General features: G+C 46.2%; 1 protein-coding gene across 1 annotated transcript in view; it reads left to right on the plus strand.

Annotated features, from left to right (window-relative positions):
• The window catches only part of TIMM17B (translocase of inner mitochondrial membrane 17B), a 21,693-nt gene extending 5,101 nt beyond the window's left edge, over positions 1-16,592 (plus strand). Inside the window, exons 4-6 of the mRNA XM_068248628.1 lie at positions 3,967-4,095; positions 10,507-10,617; positions 16,411-16,592. Coding sequence (XP_068104729.1) covers positions 3,967-4,095; positions 10,507-10,617; positions 16,411-16,451 — 281 coding nt within the window. The 3' untranslated portion in view covers positions 16,452-16,592. The remainder of the gene's footprint in view (positions 1-3,966; positions 4,096-10,506; positions 10,618-16,410) is intronic.
• Positions 16,593-18,270: the final 1,678 nt, after the last annotated feature.

Consider the following 18,270-nt stretch of genomic DNA (forward strand, 5'->3'; position numbering starts at 1 on the left):
CGCTGCCTCCGAGAGCCCTCGTAAGGCATGCACAGTACAGAGACACCCAGCTTTGGAAGCACATGGGGACACTGGTGCTTCTAAAGCCTTTCGGAGGTCCCCGAAGGCACATTCGACCAGTTGGTCAAATGCCTGCAACGGTGGTGACAGCGCTCAAATGAAGGGGCAGGGAAGGCTCAGTAGGCTCGAAAACTTTCCCTCTCCATAGGTAAGTATCTGACTTTAATTTCCTTTTTGCCTCGCTTCAGTTTTACTTTAAAGGGAACGTGAGATGAGAAGGATCTCAGGTTCCATACTTACCTGAGGCTTCCTTAAGCCCCCTTGAGGCCGCTCATCCCTCGCCGCCTCCCCGAGCTGCTCCTGTCATCTGTAATTCAGCCTGAAAACCTGGCTGAGCCCATGCCCTGCCAGGCGCGCTCCCCAGTCTCGCTCCCGTGGCTTGGAGCGTTCTGCGGTTGTACAGTACTACTGCATGGGCGCAGTACACTCCCAGGAGCGGGAGCGCAACAAGGAGTGTGTCGGGCTGTGCATGCGCGATTAAGCGCAACTCGGCCAGGCTTTTTCTGGCTGAATTGAAGATGACAGGAGCCACCCGGGGAGACGGCGAGGGGCAAGTGGCCTCAAGGGGGCTAAAAGCAGTAGGATCAGCCATACTATGCCAGGGGAAAAAAACACATACTGTATATAAGTACCGTATATACTTGCATATAAGCCGACCCGCATATAAGCCGACCCCCCAACTTTTCCCTGAAAAACCAGGGAAAAATGATTGACCCCCATATAAGCCGGGGGTAGGAAATGCTGGATTGGTGCAGCCCCCCAGTGTGTCCCAGTATAGCTAGTATAGTGCCCAGTATAGGTAGGTAGTGTCCAGTATAGCTAGTATAGTGCCCAGTATAGCCAGTATAGTGCCCAGTATAGCCAGTATAGCGCCCAGTATGGGTAGGTAGTGCCTCAGTTTAGCTAGTATAGTGCCCAGGTTAGCTAGTATAGTGCCCCAGTATGGCTAGTAAAGTGCCCAGTTTAGCCAGTATAGTGCCCAGTATAGCGCCCAGTATGGGTAGGTAGTGCCTCAGTATAGCTAGTATAGTGCCCAGTTTAGCTAGTATAGTGCCCAGTTTAGCTAGTATAGTGCCCCAGTATGGCTAGTAAAGTGCCCAGTTTAGCCAGAATAGTGCCCAGTTTAGCCAGAATAGTGCCCAGTTTAGCTAGTATAGTGCCCAGTTTAGCTAGTATAGTGCCCAGTTTAGCTAGTATAGTGCCCAGTTTAGCTGGTATAGTGCCCAGTTTAGCTAGTATAGTGCCCCAGTATGGCTAGTAAAGTGCCCAGTTTAGCCAGTATAGTGCCCCAGTATGGCTAGTAAAGTGCCCAGTTTAGCCAGTATAGTGCCCAGTTTAGCCAGTATAGTGCCCAGTTTAGCTAGTATAGTGCCCAGTTTAGCTAGTATAGTGCCCAGTTTAGCTAGTATAGTGCCCAGTTTAGCTGGTATAGTGCCCAGTTTAGCTAGTATAGTGCCCCAGTATGGCTAGTATAGTGCCCAGTTTAGCCAGTATAGTGCCCAGTTTAGCCAGTATAGTGCCCAGCATAGGTAGGTAGTGCTTCCCCCTCCCCCCGCGGCCGCCGCTGCTATTACCTGCTTAGGCAGTGGCCGCTTCCTAATCCGCGTTCCCCTTCTGTTTCAGAGTGTATCACAGCAGTGCGCCCGGCGCTGCTGCTGTGATGCTGCAGAGTGCAGGAAAGAGCGCGGCTCCCTATAGCGGCGATCTGTATCGCCGTTACCAGGGGAACCGCTCTTTCCTGCCCCCTGCATCGTCACAGCAGCAGCGCCGGGCGCGCTGCTGTGATAGACTCTGAAACAGAAGGGGAACGCGGATTAGGAAGCGGCCGCTGCCTAAGCAGGTAATAGCAGCGGTGGCCGCGGGGGGGGGGGGGGGGGGGGGAGCGGGGCGCGGACCACCCACCACTAGACCACCAGGGAAGACTCGCATACAAGCCGACCCCCCAACTTTTGACCCCCTTTTTGGGGGTCAAAAATTCGGCTTGTATGCGAGTATATACGGTAGATAAATACTTGATCTACTTACATAACACATGTATTATACTGTCCACATTTTGATTTCAGTGAATGTTCTATAGTAAATGACGAGAATTCTGTTCCTGGTGGGGGCCATGTCTTTTGCCCACAGTTAAGACTAACTCGTGATGTTATTTCTGCCCTTTACTTTTTTTCTTGTCTCCTCCAATCACTGAGTCGCCTCAGCCTTGCTTGTAAACACAAGTGAGTAGGGGATTAGGTTTCAGATAAGCAGCTAGCAGGGAAATAAAGGGAAGAGGAGGAATAGATTATAGATAAAAAGAACCCAAGCATGTAATTCTTTGGCCCGGCTACTAAAGGGCCAGTGTTCCTTAAGTATGTGATGACTCCAAATCATAACAGCAGAAAAAGTTTTGAAAGTTTTGAATGCAGGATTAGCATCTTTATCACTTAATACACTCAGACCAGTTGCTGTTGAAATTTGATTTTTATGGTGACGATACCGCTTTTAAGGATGCCCCAGGTAAGTATGGAACCTGAGATCCTGCTCATCTCAGGTTCCCTTTAAATGACACCCAAGGTGAAAATAAACTAATGAAATAAACAATTGTATCTATCCTCCTTCTCCTAAAAATGACTTTTTTATATATATAAATATTCCACAGTTTTACTTTATATTAAAATCTACTTTTTAAGTGCTTACTGTTGTTTTTGCTGAATGACACCTTTATTGAAGTAAAATCTATGAACTATTGATTTTTATCTCTTTCCTGCTCAGTGGGCTGGTGCACACCAAAAACCGCAAGCAGATCCGCAAAATGCTAGCAGATTTTTAAACGCTTTTTTTTATTTTTATGAGGCGTTTTGCTAGCGTTTTGCGGATTGCTGCTGCGGTTTTCAGTATAGTAGATTTCATATATTGTTACAGTAAAGCTGTTACTGAACAGCTTCTGTAACAAAAACGCCTGCAAAACCGCTCTGAAGTGCCGTTTTTCAGAGCGGTTTGCGTTTTTCCTATACTTAACATTGAGGCAGAAACGCACCCGCAATCCAAAAAATGCCTCACCCAGGCATTTTTCGTTTCTGCAAAACGCCTGCCGTTCTGGTGTGCACCACCCCATTGAGATACATTGACCAAGCAGATCCGCAGCCGCAAGCAGATCTGAAAACGCCCAAAAAGCCGCTCGGTGTGCACCAGCCCTCAGAAGCCATTTTCTGCTAGGAAAGTGTTTTATAGTTGTAATTTTCTTATCAGTGAGGGTCACACTGTAGTCTGACCCAGTCCTGACTCAGACAGGAACTGCCACTTACATACCTGATGTTTAACTCTTTCAGGCAGAGAAAGAAAAAAGGAACACAGCCTAGTTATTCGTGCGCTAGGCACTGTACATACCCATGTCTATCTCATCATGTCACATGTCACCTTGGGTATTCTTTAAGGATAACAGTGGGAACAAGGGGAAAAAATCTTTTAAGAAGACTTGATAGGCTGCACTAATTGTCATTGCACCTGCATATCCCTTGGTGTATACTAGGCCCAAGATTGTCTGGAGGAGCACCTCCACTTTGATTCTTCTCACCTTTCTGTTGATCTCTTAAAGTGTACCTGAGGCGGTATGAAAAAAAAAATGTGATGCCTAAGAGGAGGAAAGCCACTGGATCCTGCAGAGCCTTCCCACTTCCTCCTGGTCCCCACTGTTGCCACATGTCTGCATATCAAGCTGCTGCTACTTGCATACAAGCAGCTCGGTGTAGTGCACAGGCACTCCCATACTCATCCCAGCGCAGTTCAACCACAATCGTGCCTGAAAAGGAGCGCAGGCCCAAACTTCAAGAGGGTCCCGGGCAGCGTCGGTGGTCTGGAGGAGGAGCCTCTGGAACACATTGTACTTTAATAACACACCCATCCTGTTTTTTTCCCCACCAACAGGCAGCTTTGCAGTATGGGGAGGATTGTTCTCTACCATTGACTGTGGCTTAGTGAGACTTCGAGGGAAGGAAGATCCCTGGAACTCCATCACCAGCGGAGCTCTTACAGGGGCAGTATTGGCCTCCAGAAGTAAGGAGAATGGGGAGGGGGGGGGAGTTATTATTAAAGCGGACCTGAACTCAAAATGTCCTCTCTGCTCTAAAAGATAAGCAACAGCAATATAATTACAGCTGATACAAATCCTAAAATAAATCTGCACTTTTTTTACTTCCTGATTCATGGAAACAGACCTATTGTTCATCTACTGTGCTTTCAAATGAGCTTATCTGCCATCTCTTCCGTGGCAGTCTTGCGGCATGGGGGAGAGGTCAAATTAGACACAAATGAGGGGGAATTAGACAGGCTAAACTCTCTAAATACATACAGGGTGCATTTCTCTGTTTTCCGTCTGTCCTCTGCAAGAGTTCAGGTCCACTTTAAAGTAAAACTCATAGGGTTTAATTCACTATAACAAATAGCTTGCCTTATCAGAGTTAACACGCCTTATCAGAGTAACATAGCGAGCGCTACTAACGTATGCCTGCTAATTGGCAATGACGAGCTCCACTCATCCTGCCTTGAGCCCCCGGGGTCCAATCACCTTAAAGTGAACCTAAAGCCGATAAAAAAAAATGCGATTAACTCACCTGGGGCCTCCCTCAGCCCCCTGCAGCCGATCGGTGCCCTCGCAGCTCCGCTCCGATGTCCCAGGACCCGCCGGCGAGCACTTCCGGTTTCGCCGTCACCGGCCGACAGGCATGGGAACGTGAGTGATTGTTCGCGTTCCCTCCTGGCCGCAATAGCAGCATAGGGGGCGATATACAGGCTGGGAACGCGAACAATCACTCGCGTTCCCATGCCTGTCGGCCGGTGACGGCGAAGCCGGAAGTGCTCGCCGGCGGGTCCTGGGACATCGGAGCGGAGCTGCGAGGGCACCGATCGGCTGCAGGGGGCTGAGGGAGGCCCCAGGTGAGTTAATCTCATTTTTTTTTATCGGCTTTAGGTTCACTTTAAAGGGCATTATCCCTGCACTTTGATTGGCCCAATAGGCTTCCTGCCACATGACAGGAAGCTTGACAGGCAGCCTATTGGGCCAATCAAAGTTCGGGGATAATGTCCTTTAAAGTGATTGGACCAGCAGGGGCTCAGGGCAGGACGAGTGGAGCTCTCGTCATTGCCAATTAGCAGGCATACGTTCGTAGAGCTTGCTATACTACTCTGATAAGGCACGCTATTTGTTAAAGTGACTCAACCCCATGATGTGTCATTGGGCTATACACTGAGCACTAATAACATTTCTAATCTATACCTCTTAGAGTATGTGTTGTCCTTTTTAAAGGACACCTGAAGTGAGAGGAATATAGAGGCTGACATATTTATTTCTATTTATATTTTTGAAATGTTTTAATAAAGGATCAAGTAGAGGTAGGGGAAGTGAGGCACTTCGTAGAGCGTGGCCTATATAGTTATGGGTGCTCCAACCAATGGTAACTGGATAACCACTAGATCGGAAGAGTAAATGGTCCGCACTCCAATCAAAAGTCAACTGTCTTTGTTGCTGAATATTAAAATATTTCAACATTTCGAGACAACAATGGGTCTCTTTCTCAAGGATAATAATGCCAAAGCAAATGCACACTCCTGGAGAGAAAGCTTGATGTGCACACATGGGTGTCTGCAACAGGCAGACTCAAGCTTTCTCTTCAGGAGTGCACATTTGCTTTGGCATTATTATCCTTGAAAAAAGAGACCCATTGTCTCGAAACGTTGAAATATTTTAATATTCAGCAATAAAGACAGTTGACTTTTGATTGGAGTGCCGACCATTTACTCTTATGTTTTAATAAAACTCTTTTCAAACTAAGCCGCATGCGCAGACCTCGCGCAGATGACCCCGACTGACACGACTGAAGCAGTTACCGGGGCTGATCGCGGCTGAACAGCACAGCGAGGGACTCACGTGTGCTTATGCTGCTGGAAGAAGCCCCGGGTGAGCATCAAATCTTCTTTCTTTCCTGCGTCCCTCAGGATGGCCTTAAAGAGACTCTGAAGTGAATAAAATTTGCCATCTTTACCTTGTGTTTTGTTTCGGGAGTCTCAGCAGAGGCAAACCGCCGCATCCCCGCCGCAAAACGAGGGGTTTAGACCCCCCCCCCCCCAAATCCCGGGGCAAAATCTCATGACATTCTTGGTCATGGATTTTGCTGCCCGGGGAGGCAGAGATTTGTGCTTCAGCTCTGCCTCTACTGATGTCAATCTGCCCGCGGATCTCCGCCTCTCCCCGCCCCTCTCTGTGAAGGAAGACAGAGGGGCGGGGAGAGGCGGCGATTGACATCAGTAGAGGCAGAGCTACCGCAGAACGCTCTGCCTCATTCAGGAAGCGCTGCCCGGAGTGCACTGGCAGCTGTGGTGCACTTAAGTCAGCCATGTGTATGAGGCTTAATACTTGTAGACATAGACCCTGAACAAGCATGCAGCAGATCAGGTGTTTCCGACTGAAGTCTGACTGGATTAGCTGCATGCTTGTTTCAGACACTACTGATGCCAGAATGATCAGCAAGACAGTCAGACAACTGGTATTGTTAAATATGGTAGCCTCTGTATCCCTCTCACTTCAGCTCTCCTTTATAGTCTGGAGTTGTATAAGTCTTCTATATTCCCTCCAGCCAGCTTTAAGACCCCTGTGAAGATAATAGAAAAAAGTGACTGGGCATCTCCCGGGATTTGGGTTCAATTATGCAAATGTACAGTGTTCAAAAGAGCCACATTGAAAAAGCACAGCGTTTGGGTACTGGCCCTTTATGAATTGCTATTTATCAAGTGGATAAAGGTCCTCAAGCCTGAAACCTTGTGCTTTTTCTCTTTTTTTTCCCTGCTGTGTGCTACAGCCGTTGTTGTGTCTTTTTTTTTTTTTATTTGAGAAATATATATATCTATATCTCTTATCAGCAGTACAATTAAAAGAATAGTTTATTTGTAAAAGGAAATAACCAGTGTAAAATATACAGTGTAGAATGTTTTAATGCTGGGAAAACCCAATGCAACTTCCAGTCTGATCGACGGGTGTCGGACGATTATCTCTGACCTGTTCAGTCTGTTTCTGATCGATAAAGGGATCGATTTTGCAAAGTTATTATTGGAAAATCGATCTCTTCATCGTTCGGGAGCAGTTTGGAGATGTACACACGGTACAAGTTCCCGTCAGATTACCTGTCGAACGGACGGGAAATTGTGTGTGTTCTCAGCGTTATGCTTGAACAGTTTAATAATTTAAAAAAAAGTGATTGTAAGGCAGGGTCTTACAGATATTGCTTTAACACCATACAGTGTTTTTTACATTTCCACTTTTTTAGTGTTTAACCACTTAAGCCCAACTGAACGAACGTTCTCGTCCAGTTGGGCTGCACACACGCCCGCGGGCCGTGTGTGCTCCTACCGTCGGTCGTTAGCCCAGGGATCAATGAATGGGATTAGGGGATCCCATTCATTGATCGTAGCCCCCGCAGAAAAACAGACAGCGCCTAATCAGTCTTTGGTTATTCTGAGTTACAAAAAGTTCCCAGTCTTCATTCTTCCTGGAAGCATACGATCACGCTTCCAGGACTTTTCACTGTGGCCATCTTGTGGCCAAATAGTAAAACTACACACACATCCATTTTTTTTTTTATAAATAAATACATTTTTTTACATTTAAAATCCGCTGTTTACCTCCCACACCAAAAATTACCCAAACAAACATAAATAGTTATCTAAGTGTCTGAACTTTTTAAATATGCATGTCAAAGGAGTATATTGATATATATTTTTAATTATGTTTGTATTATTTGTAAATAGTGATGGACGCAAATTGAAAAAATGCACCTTTAATTCCAAATAAAATATCGACGCCATGCATTGTGATAGGGACATAATTTAAATGGTTTAATAAGCGGGACAAATGGGCAAATAAAATACATGGAGTTTGAAATTAATATATGCTACTGTAATTAAACTATAGCGGCCAAAAACTGAGAAATGTTGTTTTTTCCATTTCTTTATTTTATTTTTATTTATTGTATTTATAAAGCGCCAACATATTACGCGGTGCTGGAAACAATGGATGAACGTTGAGTGCGGACATATGTCACCACTTGGAGTGAGACTGATGGCTGTCCACTAAGGCCTGGCTCACACTGCAAGAGCTTTTTTGGGGCGCTAATGATATGAAAAGCCTTTGCTAATGCAGTGCTAAGGGGGATTTTTACAAAATCCCATCACTCCCATCACTCCAGTGAGAACACACACATAGGATAACATTAACAAGAGCTTCTAAAATCACAAACCTAGAACTACTAAGTAATAATAAACCTACTATATGCAGCCTTGCCATCACTTGCTGACATGTACTCCAGTTCAGAATCACTGGAATAAAAGGAAGAACCTTCCTGTACATTTATCATTGCAAGGAGATCTTCATCTAGGCCAAGGATGTGTTCTAGAAAAAGTCACGTAATTAATCCCCATTAGGGTTAGAAGGAATCTGTATAATTACTCGGTGCTCCACAAGCAAGTGAATGATGACAACACAACTACAACACTGGGGAGGCACTAAAAAATGTAAAATGAAAATACTGAAAAAGGGCAAAATGAAGTCCGTATGGGTGGAAATGTGCACTCAATGGAATGCCCCGTGTGGTCAACAGTGAGACTGCAGGAAGCTGCAGCTGGTTATAAAGCATGCACGCAACCAGACCAAAAGGAAGACCAAATGCTCAGTTATGGTGCCCATACATCCAGTGATTTATGGGCAGATCGGCCATGAGACAGATCGCTCTCTGATCCAATCTGATCACAGAGGGATCTGTTGCCTGCCTATACACTGCAGACCAATATACAGTTGATTGCAGCATGTAATCTAGCACCTCTAAATTCTTGGGGGGGGGGGGGGGGGGGGGGGGGGGGGCCTCGACAATAGAGGACAGGAGGATGGCGTGAGAAGCCTCTATAGGACCCAGAGGCTTCTCTCTTCGTAGGCAAGTATGTGTCTTTGTACCCAAGGTTGGCCTCTGATATATGTTAAGTGACTCCAGAGGGGCGCAGGTCTCCAATGTGGCAGTAGTTAGCAGAATGGGAAGCCTTACTACTGCAGTGGACTGCTCCCACCAGTGGAGCTCACTCAAGCTTCCGCAAGTCACCAAAATCACATGAGAACCCAAATGTGTATAGGCTTGACTGCCAACTTCCTCTCCCGTTCCCCGACAGCTGCCTGGCCTTCGTGCAGAGCCAGGATTTAGGATTCAGGATTAGGATTCACCACACTATTAGGAACACTAGAATTTGTTGCATGTGGCACCGCCCACTATTGATCACACCCACTTTTCAATGACCCAACATCTTCACCTGGCTACTAATCTCCTGTTCAGCACCAAACAAGCGGACAGGATCGGGAGGAGCTCACACTGCCCTGCGTGTCATGTTGCGTTTCATGGGATTCCAGCGCTTCCTCCTTCCAAACTGGAAGGGGGAAGTATTTAATGAGCTTCCTGAACTTTTCTCAGCAAAGCCTGAGCTTGCAGTGAGCGTTCTATCTCGCCTCCCCTGGGATCCAGACACTGGCAGCCATTATTTTTTCCAGTCCTCAGAAGCTCTGGATCCCTTGCCACTTGTCGTCATGACGACAGACTGTGATCTCAGTATAGGGGTACAGCGCCACCCGGTGGACGGAGGGAGAATTGCAGTGCTGGATCCAGAGGAGGCGAGTTATTTGCAGGGCTGCCGCATATCTCACTGTGGTATGATTTTTTTTTCCTCCCAATTTTTATGGTCCAAAAGCGTGTGTAAAAATTGCACTGCTTTTATACTGTAAAATCTGGAAATAATCTTATCACCAGGGAGGTTAAAGAGAGCCAGGAAAAAAAAAAAAAGGCTACCTGATCTGCAGGGCTGAGCGGATCAGGTAGCAAAAACCGCCCCTCCGGTGGGCCGCAATGGCACACTTTAACTTGCGTGACCTCTGAGTCACAACGCTGCGCTGAGACTGTGTCTCAGAGTGCCGGGGAGCGGCAGGAGGCGCAGCCAGGGGAGAGAGCTGACCAACTCTTTTAAACAGGGAATTCTCCTCCCCTCTGTTTACCCTCCGAGTTAGCGACAAATCTTGTCGCTAAACTCGGGGAGCCATAGCGCGGGGGGGGGGGGCTAGAGAGCGGGGGTTGGGGACACAGAGCCACGTCATGAGGCAGAGAACATGCCTCTGTGTCTGATCTGCCCCCCCCTCCCCCCGAAGATCCACCTCGGGTTCTCTTTAAAGGGGATTACCTCGCAACATATTTGTAGTGCTGATCACAATTTTGAGCATATTCAGGTCCAAGCTCTGCACTCTCCTATTCCAGTTAGTGGTGTACATAGCTAGTAGATCTGCAAACTCTCCATAGCAGGATGTCATGTGATCTCTCGGTAACAGGATGTCATCTGATCTCTCGGTAACAGGATGTCATGTGTCCATGTTTTGTTTTGTTTTATCAGGTGGGCCCTTGGCGATGGTGGGTTCGGCGTTGATGGGAGGGATTTTGTTGGCTCTCATAGAAGGAGTTGGAATCCTTCTAACTCGCTACACAGCACAACAGTTTCAGAACCGTGAGTATCCCTGTTGTGTGCGTAACTATGGCCAGCAACATGTATGATCTGCAACGGGGCCCAGCATATGGTAACACGCATCTCACACACAGGCCATCTGTCTACTTTATAATTAATTATCTGGCTAGCAACACTTTTTCAGAAACTGGATAAAATGAACGTGTATGTAACTAAGCATATGTACAAGATCGCTGTGCAATCCGTTGTTTGCCAGTGCTTCACAATGAAAGGTCTTCAGCGCTGTATTGCCTTAAAGGGGACCTGAAGGGAAAGGAGTAAGGAGACGGACATATTTATTTTTCTTTTAAACAATACCAGTTGCCTGGCTGTCCTGCTGATCCTGTGCATTTAAATATGCCCATCCATCAGGCAGTGTATGGGCATGATCGACCATGAGACAGATCCCTCTATGATCCAATCTGATCAGAGAGCAATCTTTTGCCTACCCATACACCACAAACCGATTTCCGATGATTTCAGCTTGAAATCTACTCAAAATCGGCCTAGCTCCTCTGCCACCTGTCCTCCTAAAGGTAGCCATACATCTAGTGATGATGGGCAGATTCGACCAAGAGACAAATCTCTCTCTGATCAAATTTAATCAAGCAAGGTGTGTATGAGGATCTGCAGATATCATAGACTATGAATGCATTTTGCAGGAACGGATCTTTTGCAGATACTGATCTGTTGCATGTGTACAGCATCTTTGTGTCCAGCATCTTGCAAAGATTTTTATCTGATGGGTAGTTCAGGTCAATAGAATAGACTATGTAGAGTATGGCTCTCATACTACATGGAAGGGGGCAAAATTGGTCTGTGATATTTCATTTTCCAAAGACTTTTATTATCTGATGTGTGTACCCACCTTTAGGGTTAAACTTGGTGTTTGAGCACACATAAGTTCTCTTGTGGTAAGTGTTATGGAACATACAGCAGTCCAAATTGGGACACCATACTGTCACCCTTAAAGGAAACATAAAGAAAATCAAAAGGAAAAATGCATACATCCCTGGGGCTTCCTCCAGCCCCCTTCAGCCTGATCGCTCCCTCACCTCCGCCTTCTAGATCCTCTGCAATCCTCCTGGTAACTTCGGCCAATCGGGGCTTAATGCGCATGCACTGCCTTGCCATACACGCGTGCTTTGTACTACTCCTGTGGCCGAGAGCATTCTGTGATTGCGCAGTAGCACTAGGAGCATGTGCAGCTGCACAGAGTGGTCCCGACTGGCCGAAGTGGAGGTGGATGGCAAGGGGGCGATACAGTGGATGGAGGAAGCCCCAGGTACATATGAATATATACTTTTGATTCATCTTGGGTACACTTTAAGGGGAAAGTAAAGATAGTGGCAGTGAGGTGATAGGTGTAGCGGTAGTAGCAGGATTAATGTTAGGGTAGTGGCAGTGAGGTTAGTGTTAGGTGTAGCGGTAGTAGGAGGGTTAGGGTAGTGGCAGTAAGGTTAGTGTTAGGTGTAGAGGCAGTAGGAGGGTTAGGGTTGTGGCAGTGAGGTTAGTGTTAGGTGTAGCGGTAGTAGGAGGGTTGTGGCAGTGAAGTTAGTGTTAGGTGTAGCGGTAGTAGGAGGGTTAGGGTAGTGGCAGCGAGGTTCGTGTTAGGTGTAGCGGTAGTAGCAGGATTAATGTTAGGGTTGTGGCAGTGAGGCTAGTGTTAGGTGTAGCAGTAGTAGGAGGGTTAGGGTAGTGAGGTTAGGGTTAGGTGTAGCAGTAGTAGGAGGGTTAGGGTAGTGGCAGCGAGGTTAGTGTTAGGTGTAGCGGTAATAGCAGGATTAATGTTAGGTTAATGGCAGTAAGGTTAGTGTTAGGTGTAGAGGTAGTAGGAGGGTTAGGGTAGTGGCAGTGAGGTTAGTGTTAGGTGTAGCAGTAGTAAGAGGATTAGGGTAGTGGCAGTGAGGTTAGTGTTAGGTGTAGCGGTAGTAGGAGGGTTAGGGTAGTGGCAGTGAGGTTAGTGTTAGGTGTAGCGGTAGTAGGAGGGTTAGGGTAGTGGCAGCGAGGTTCGTGTTAGGTGTAGCGGTAGTAGCAGGATTAATGTTAGGGTTGTGGCAGTGAGGCTAGTGTTAGGTGTAGCAGTAGTAGGAGGGTTAGGGTAGTGAGGTTAGGGTTAGGTGTAGCAGTAGTAGGAGGGTTAGGGTAGTGGCAGCGAGGTTAGTGTTAGGTGTAGCGGTAATAGCAGGATTAATGTTAGGTTAATGGCAGTAAGGTTAGTGTTAGGTGTAGAGGTAGTAGGAGGGTTAGGGTAGTGGCAGTGAGGTTAGTGTTAGGTGTAGCAGTAGTAAGAGGATTAGGGTAGTGGCAGTGAGGTTAGTGTTAAGTGTAGCGGTAGTAGGAGGGTTAGGGTAGTGGCAGTGAGGTTAGTGTTAGGTGTAGCGGTAGTAGGAGGGTTAGGGTTGTGGCAGTGAGGTTAGTGTTAGGTGTAGCGGTAGTAGGAGGGTTAGGGTAGTGGCAGTGAGGTTAGTGTTAGGTGTAGCGGTAGTAGGAGGGTTAGGGTTGTGGCAGTGAGGTTAGTGTTAGGTGTAGCGGTAGTAGGAGGGTTAGGGTAGTGAGGTTAGTGTTAGGTGTAGCGGTAGTAGCAGGGTTAGGGTAGTGGCAGTAAGGTTATTGTTAGGTGTAGCGGTAGTAGGAGGGTTAGGGTTGTGGCAGTGAGGTTAGGGTTAGGTGTAGCGGTAGTAGGAGGGTTAGGGTAGTGGCAGCGAGGTTAGTGTTAGGTGTAGCGGTAGTAGCAGGATTAATGTTAGGGTAGTGGCAGTAAGGTTAGTGTTAGGTGTAGAGGTAGTAGGAGGGTTAGGGTAGTGGCAGTGAGGTTGGTGTTAGGTGTAGCGGTAGTAGGAGGGTTAGGGTAGTGGCAGCAAGGTTAGTGTTAGGTGTAGCGGTAGTAGCAGGATTAATGTTAGGGTAGTGGCAGTAAGGTTAGTGTTAGGTGTAGCGGTAGTAGGAGGGTTAGGGTAGTGGCAGTGAGGTTAGTGTTAGGTGTAGCGGTAGTAGGAGGGTTAGGGTAGTGGCAGCGAGGTTAGTGTTAGGTGTAGCGGTAGTAGCAGGATTAATGTTAGGGTAGTGGCAGTAAGGTTAGTGTTAGGTGTAGAGGTAGTAGGAGGGTTAGGGTAGTGGCAGTGAGGTTAGTGTTAGGTGTAGCGGTAGTAGGAGGGTTAGGGTAGTGGCAGCAAGGTTAGTGTTAGGTGTAGCGGTAGTAGCAGGATTAATGTTAGGGTAGTGGCAGTAAGGTTAGTGTTAGGTGTAGCGGTAGTAGGAGGGTTAGGGTAGTGGCAGTGAGGTTAGTGTTAGGTGTAGCGGTAGTAGGAGGGTTAGGGTTGTGGCAGTGAGGTTAGTGTTAGGTGTAGCGGTAGTAGGAGGGTTAGGGTAGTGAGGTTAGTGTTAGGTGTAGCGGTAGTAGGAGGGTTAGGGTTGTGGCAGTGAGGTTAGGGTTAGGTGTAGCGGTAGTAGGAGGGTTAGGGTAGTGGCAGCGAGGTTAGTGTTAGGTGTAGCGGTAGTAGCAGGATTAATGTTAGGGTAGTGGCAGTAAGGTTAGTGTTAGGTGTAGAGGTAGTAGGAGGGTTAGGGTAGTGGCAGTGAGGTTAGTGTTAGGTGTAGCGGTAGTAGGAGGGTTAGGGTAGTGGCAGTGAGGTTAGTGTTAGGTGTAGCGGTAGTAGGAGGGTTAGTTTTATATTATACTAGCTTGACACCCGGCGTTGCCCGGGTATGTATTTGGCTAGTGTTGGCTCTGCCCACTTTTCCTAACCCTAACACACAATTACTTAATGACCAAGTATGTGAGCTTTGGCGGTCTTTGGCATCAATAATTTGCAATGAAATAAAATTAATCTGATTGGATGTGGCTCCACCCCTTTTCTGAATTTGAACCCCAATCACCCAATGGCAAACTGTACCAGGTACAGGTGATTAACAGTGCAAGAATGTCAGCAATTAAATATTCCCCTTAAAATCAATAGGTGGATTTTGATTGGCTTTTATAGGCTCCACCCACTTTTCTGAATATTAATCCCAGTCACCCAGTGACCAACTGTGCAAAGTTTGAGAACCCTACCATAAACAGTGTAAGAATGGCTGGAGTTTACATTTGCGCAATGAAATTTGTATTTTTCTCCATCCACTTATTTCCCAACATTGCTCAGGTATGTATTTGGCTGGTGTTGGCTCCGCCTACTATTTCTAACCCTAACACAATTACTCAATAACCAAGTTTGTGAGCTTTGCGGTTTTTGGCATCAATAATTTGCATTGAGATTAAACAAATCTGATTGGCTGTTTGTGGCTCCACCACTTTGTCTGAATTTAACCCCAGTCACCCAATGACCAACTGTACCAGGTTTAAGGCTTGTGCCATTAACAGTGCAAGAATGGTAGCAACTACATATTCCCTCTTGAAAATCAATAGGTGAATTTTGATTGGCTTTTGTAGGCTCCACCCACTTCTCTGAATATTAATCCCAGTCAACCAGTGACCAATTGTGCAAAGTTTGAGAACCCTACCATTGAAAGTGTAAGAATAGCTGCAGTTTACATTTTCTCAGTGAAATTTGCATTTGTCTCAGCCTACTGATGACCCAGCATTGCCCGATTATGTATTTTGCAGGTGCTGGCTCCGCCCACTTTTCCTAACCCTAACACACAATTAATCAATTACTCAATGACCAAGTTTGTGATCTTTGCTGTCTTTGGCATCAATAACCTGCATTAAAATGAAACCACTCATATTGGCTGTTTGTGGCCCCACCCCTTTTTATAAATTTAAACCCCAGTCACGCAATGATCAACTGTACCAGGTTTGAGGCTTGTGCCATTAACAGTGCAAGAATGGCCGTAATGAAATATTCCCCTGAAAAATCAATAGGTAATTTTTGATTGCCTTTTGTAGGCTCCACCCACTTTTCTGAATATTAACCCCAGTAACCAACTGTGCAAAGTTTGAGAACCCTACCATTAACAGTGTAAGAATGGCTGCTGTTTACATTTTCCCAGTAAAATTTGTATTTGTCTCCGCCCACTTATGACCCGGCGTGCCTACTTTTCTAACGCTAACACACAATTAATCAATTACCAAGTTTGTGATCTTTGCGGTGTTTGGCATCAATAATTTGCATTGAAATGAAACAAATTTAATTGGCTATTTGTGGCTCCACCCCCTTTCTGAAATTGCACCCTAGTCACCCAATGATCAACTGTACCAGGTTTGAGGCTTGTGCCATTAACAGTGCAAGAATGGCAGCAATGTAAATATTCCCCTTGAAAATCAATAGGTTAATTTTGATTGGCTTTTATAGACTCCACCCACCTTTCTGAATATTAATTCCAGTCACCCAGCGACCAACTGTGCAACGTTTGAGAACCCTGCCATTAACCGTGTAAGAATGGCTGCAGTTTACATTTTCCAGTGAAATTTGTATTTGTCTCCGCCCCCTTTTTGGTTATGGGAATAAAAAGTATCCTATACTTTATTCCAGGTAATGTACTATGTGTGTGCCAAATTTCATTCAAATCCGTTCAGCCATTTTTGCGTGATCGAGTAACAAACATCCGAACTCTCCCATTTATTATATTAGTAGGATAACCGCTATCGCTTCCACACTCATTAGTGTAAAAAGTAAAGGTATGCAATTGTATGTCTTTCTTCATCCTCTGCTGTAATGATCGGCGTTGCCTAATTAGTGGCCTGCAGGATGTTCCTGACACGTTTTGCAGCTGCATCTCGCCATGTTGTGTGTTCCTGCAGGCTTCCGGCCTGCTGAACGTTCTGTATTTCTCCTCACATGTCCCTCCTTTTTGCAGCCAGCCCATTTGGAGAGGATCCAGGCAATGTAGCACACTGACACAGATGGCTCGCACAGATCTCGCCCGGGCTGTCTCTGCGGCACTTTACCAGCCCTGCTGCTGGCGGAAGAGGACTATGGGAAGGCTGCTCACCAAATGTTCCTGTTCTTTCTTAGTAATAAACAAGCTTCCTAGTAAAATCTGTGTGCTTAGTAGTATGTGCCGCCCGCTTGTCATTGTCACACAGGCTTATTCATACAGACAGCGCGGCCACTTTTAGGTAGACTGCAGCGGCCTCCGACGAGCCAGATGATGCCTGACTTTTTTTTTCTGTTGCTTAGGCCTCATCTGGCTCTTCGGAGGCCGCTAGCATCATATCCTGTTTAAAGTGAAATGTTATGCTTCATTTGGGGCTGGGACCCACTAGGGCAGTGATGGCAAACCTTTTAGAGGCTGAGTGCCCAAACTGCAACCCAAAATCCACTTATTAATCAGAGTGCCAACACACAATGGGCTCTATTCACAAAGATGACAAAACACCGCAAAATTTTACAGCTATATTTCCGCCAGCGGTAAACTCCGCATTTTTCCACATTCACTAATATTTTCCGCATGCGGAAAAAAGGTGAGGAAACAGCCATTATTCATGCGAGAATCATGCGGTAAAAAGGTCGCATGAAAAAGTGTTTAAAAAAAAAAATTAAAATCCAGCAAGCACACTCCAGACTTCATTAAAGTCAATGGGATGCGGAATATATCACCTACTCTTTGTAGGTGATAAAAAATCGGTACATAACGACGAAATGATGCGCCTGAACATTTTTGAGAATTGATTTTTTATTGCAGAAAATACCGACTTTTGCGGAAATTTTTCCGCATAATTCACGCACTTTTCCTGCATGCGAAACATTTTGAGAATGTCAACTTGACGGTGTTTTGGTCGCAAACTTCCCGCATGTACTTTACCGCATGCGGGAAGTCTTTGAGAATAGAGCCCAATGTATACTGAAAACTGCGGTTTTAGTTGAGAGAAACTCTACATTTAAAATGCAGCAATTACCCCCACATATGAAATGCAGCAATTTACCCCTATGTATGAACTGCAGAAATGACCAATTACTCAAGTGCACCTGTCTGCTGTTGTTCCTGGACAGAATTACAAGTTAGCTGTCAGGAGGTGAACAGGGAGGTATCAATGTGCAATGAGGCGGCAGGTAAAAATATTGTCCTCTTTCACCTACATGCCTCTCTGAGTTGTACTAGACTGGAGGTTTTTTGAAGGGGAGGGGTTGTGTAAGGGGGGGGAATTATTTGTTTTTATAATGAGAACCCCAACTCTGCAATATAGCGACTGTGGCAGCCAGCAGCGTGTGTGCCCATAGAGAGGGCTTGGAGTGCCACCTCTGGCATGCGTGCCATAGGTTCCACACCACTGCACTAGGGCATTTTTGGACCTCCAACAATAACCGGCGTTTCCAGAAAACTCTTTGCCAATGTATTTTAATGAGACTGAACCCACTAGTGCGATTGCGCTTAGGGGGGATCACAATTGCAGGACATGCAGCATTTTGAGAGCAAATGTTAAGTATAGATTTGGAGGCCGAGCATTTGTAAATTTAATTTAATTATACTTATCGGATGTTTGGCTTCCGTCTGTAGCCCCGCCCCCTAGTAGGAAAGGTCACAGGCGCTTCTCTGGTCCAGAGAAGCATCTATGGCCTTCCTTTAGGGGTTTGGGGCTATGGAAAAAAGCTGGACACCTAGTGAGTATAACGGTTTATTGAAGAAAAACCTCGAATTGCTTATCAGAAGTGCTTTACAGTTACCAGGGCTGTGGAGTCGGTCCAAAAATCCACCGACTCAGACTCCTCAGTTTAG

Source organism: Hyperolius riggenbachi, chromosome 8 (genome assembly GCF_040937935.1).
Source record: "Hyperolius riggenbachi isolate aHypRig1 chromosome 8, aHypRig1.pri, whole genome shotgun sequence".
Taxonomy (NCBI): domain Eukaryota; kingdom Metazoa; phylum Chordata; class Amphibia; order Anura; family Hyperoliidae; genus Hyperolius; species Hyperolius riggenbachi.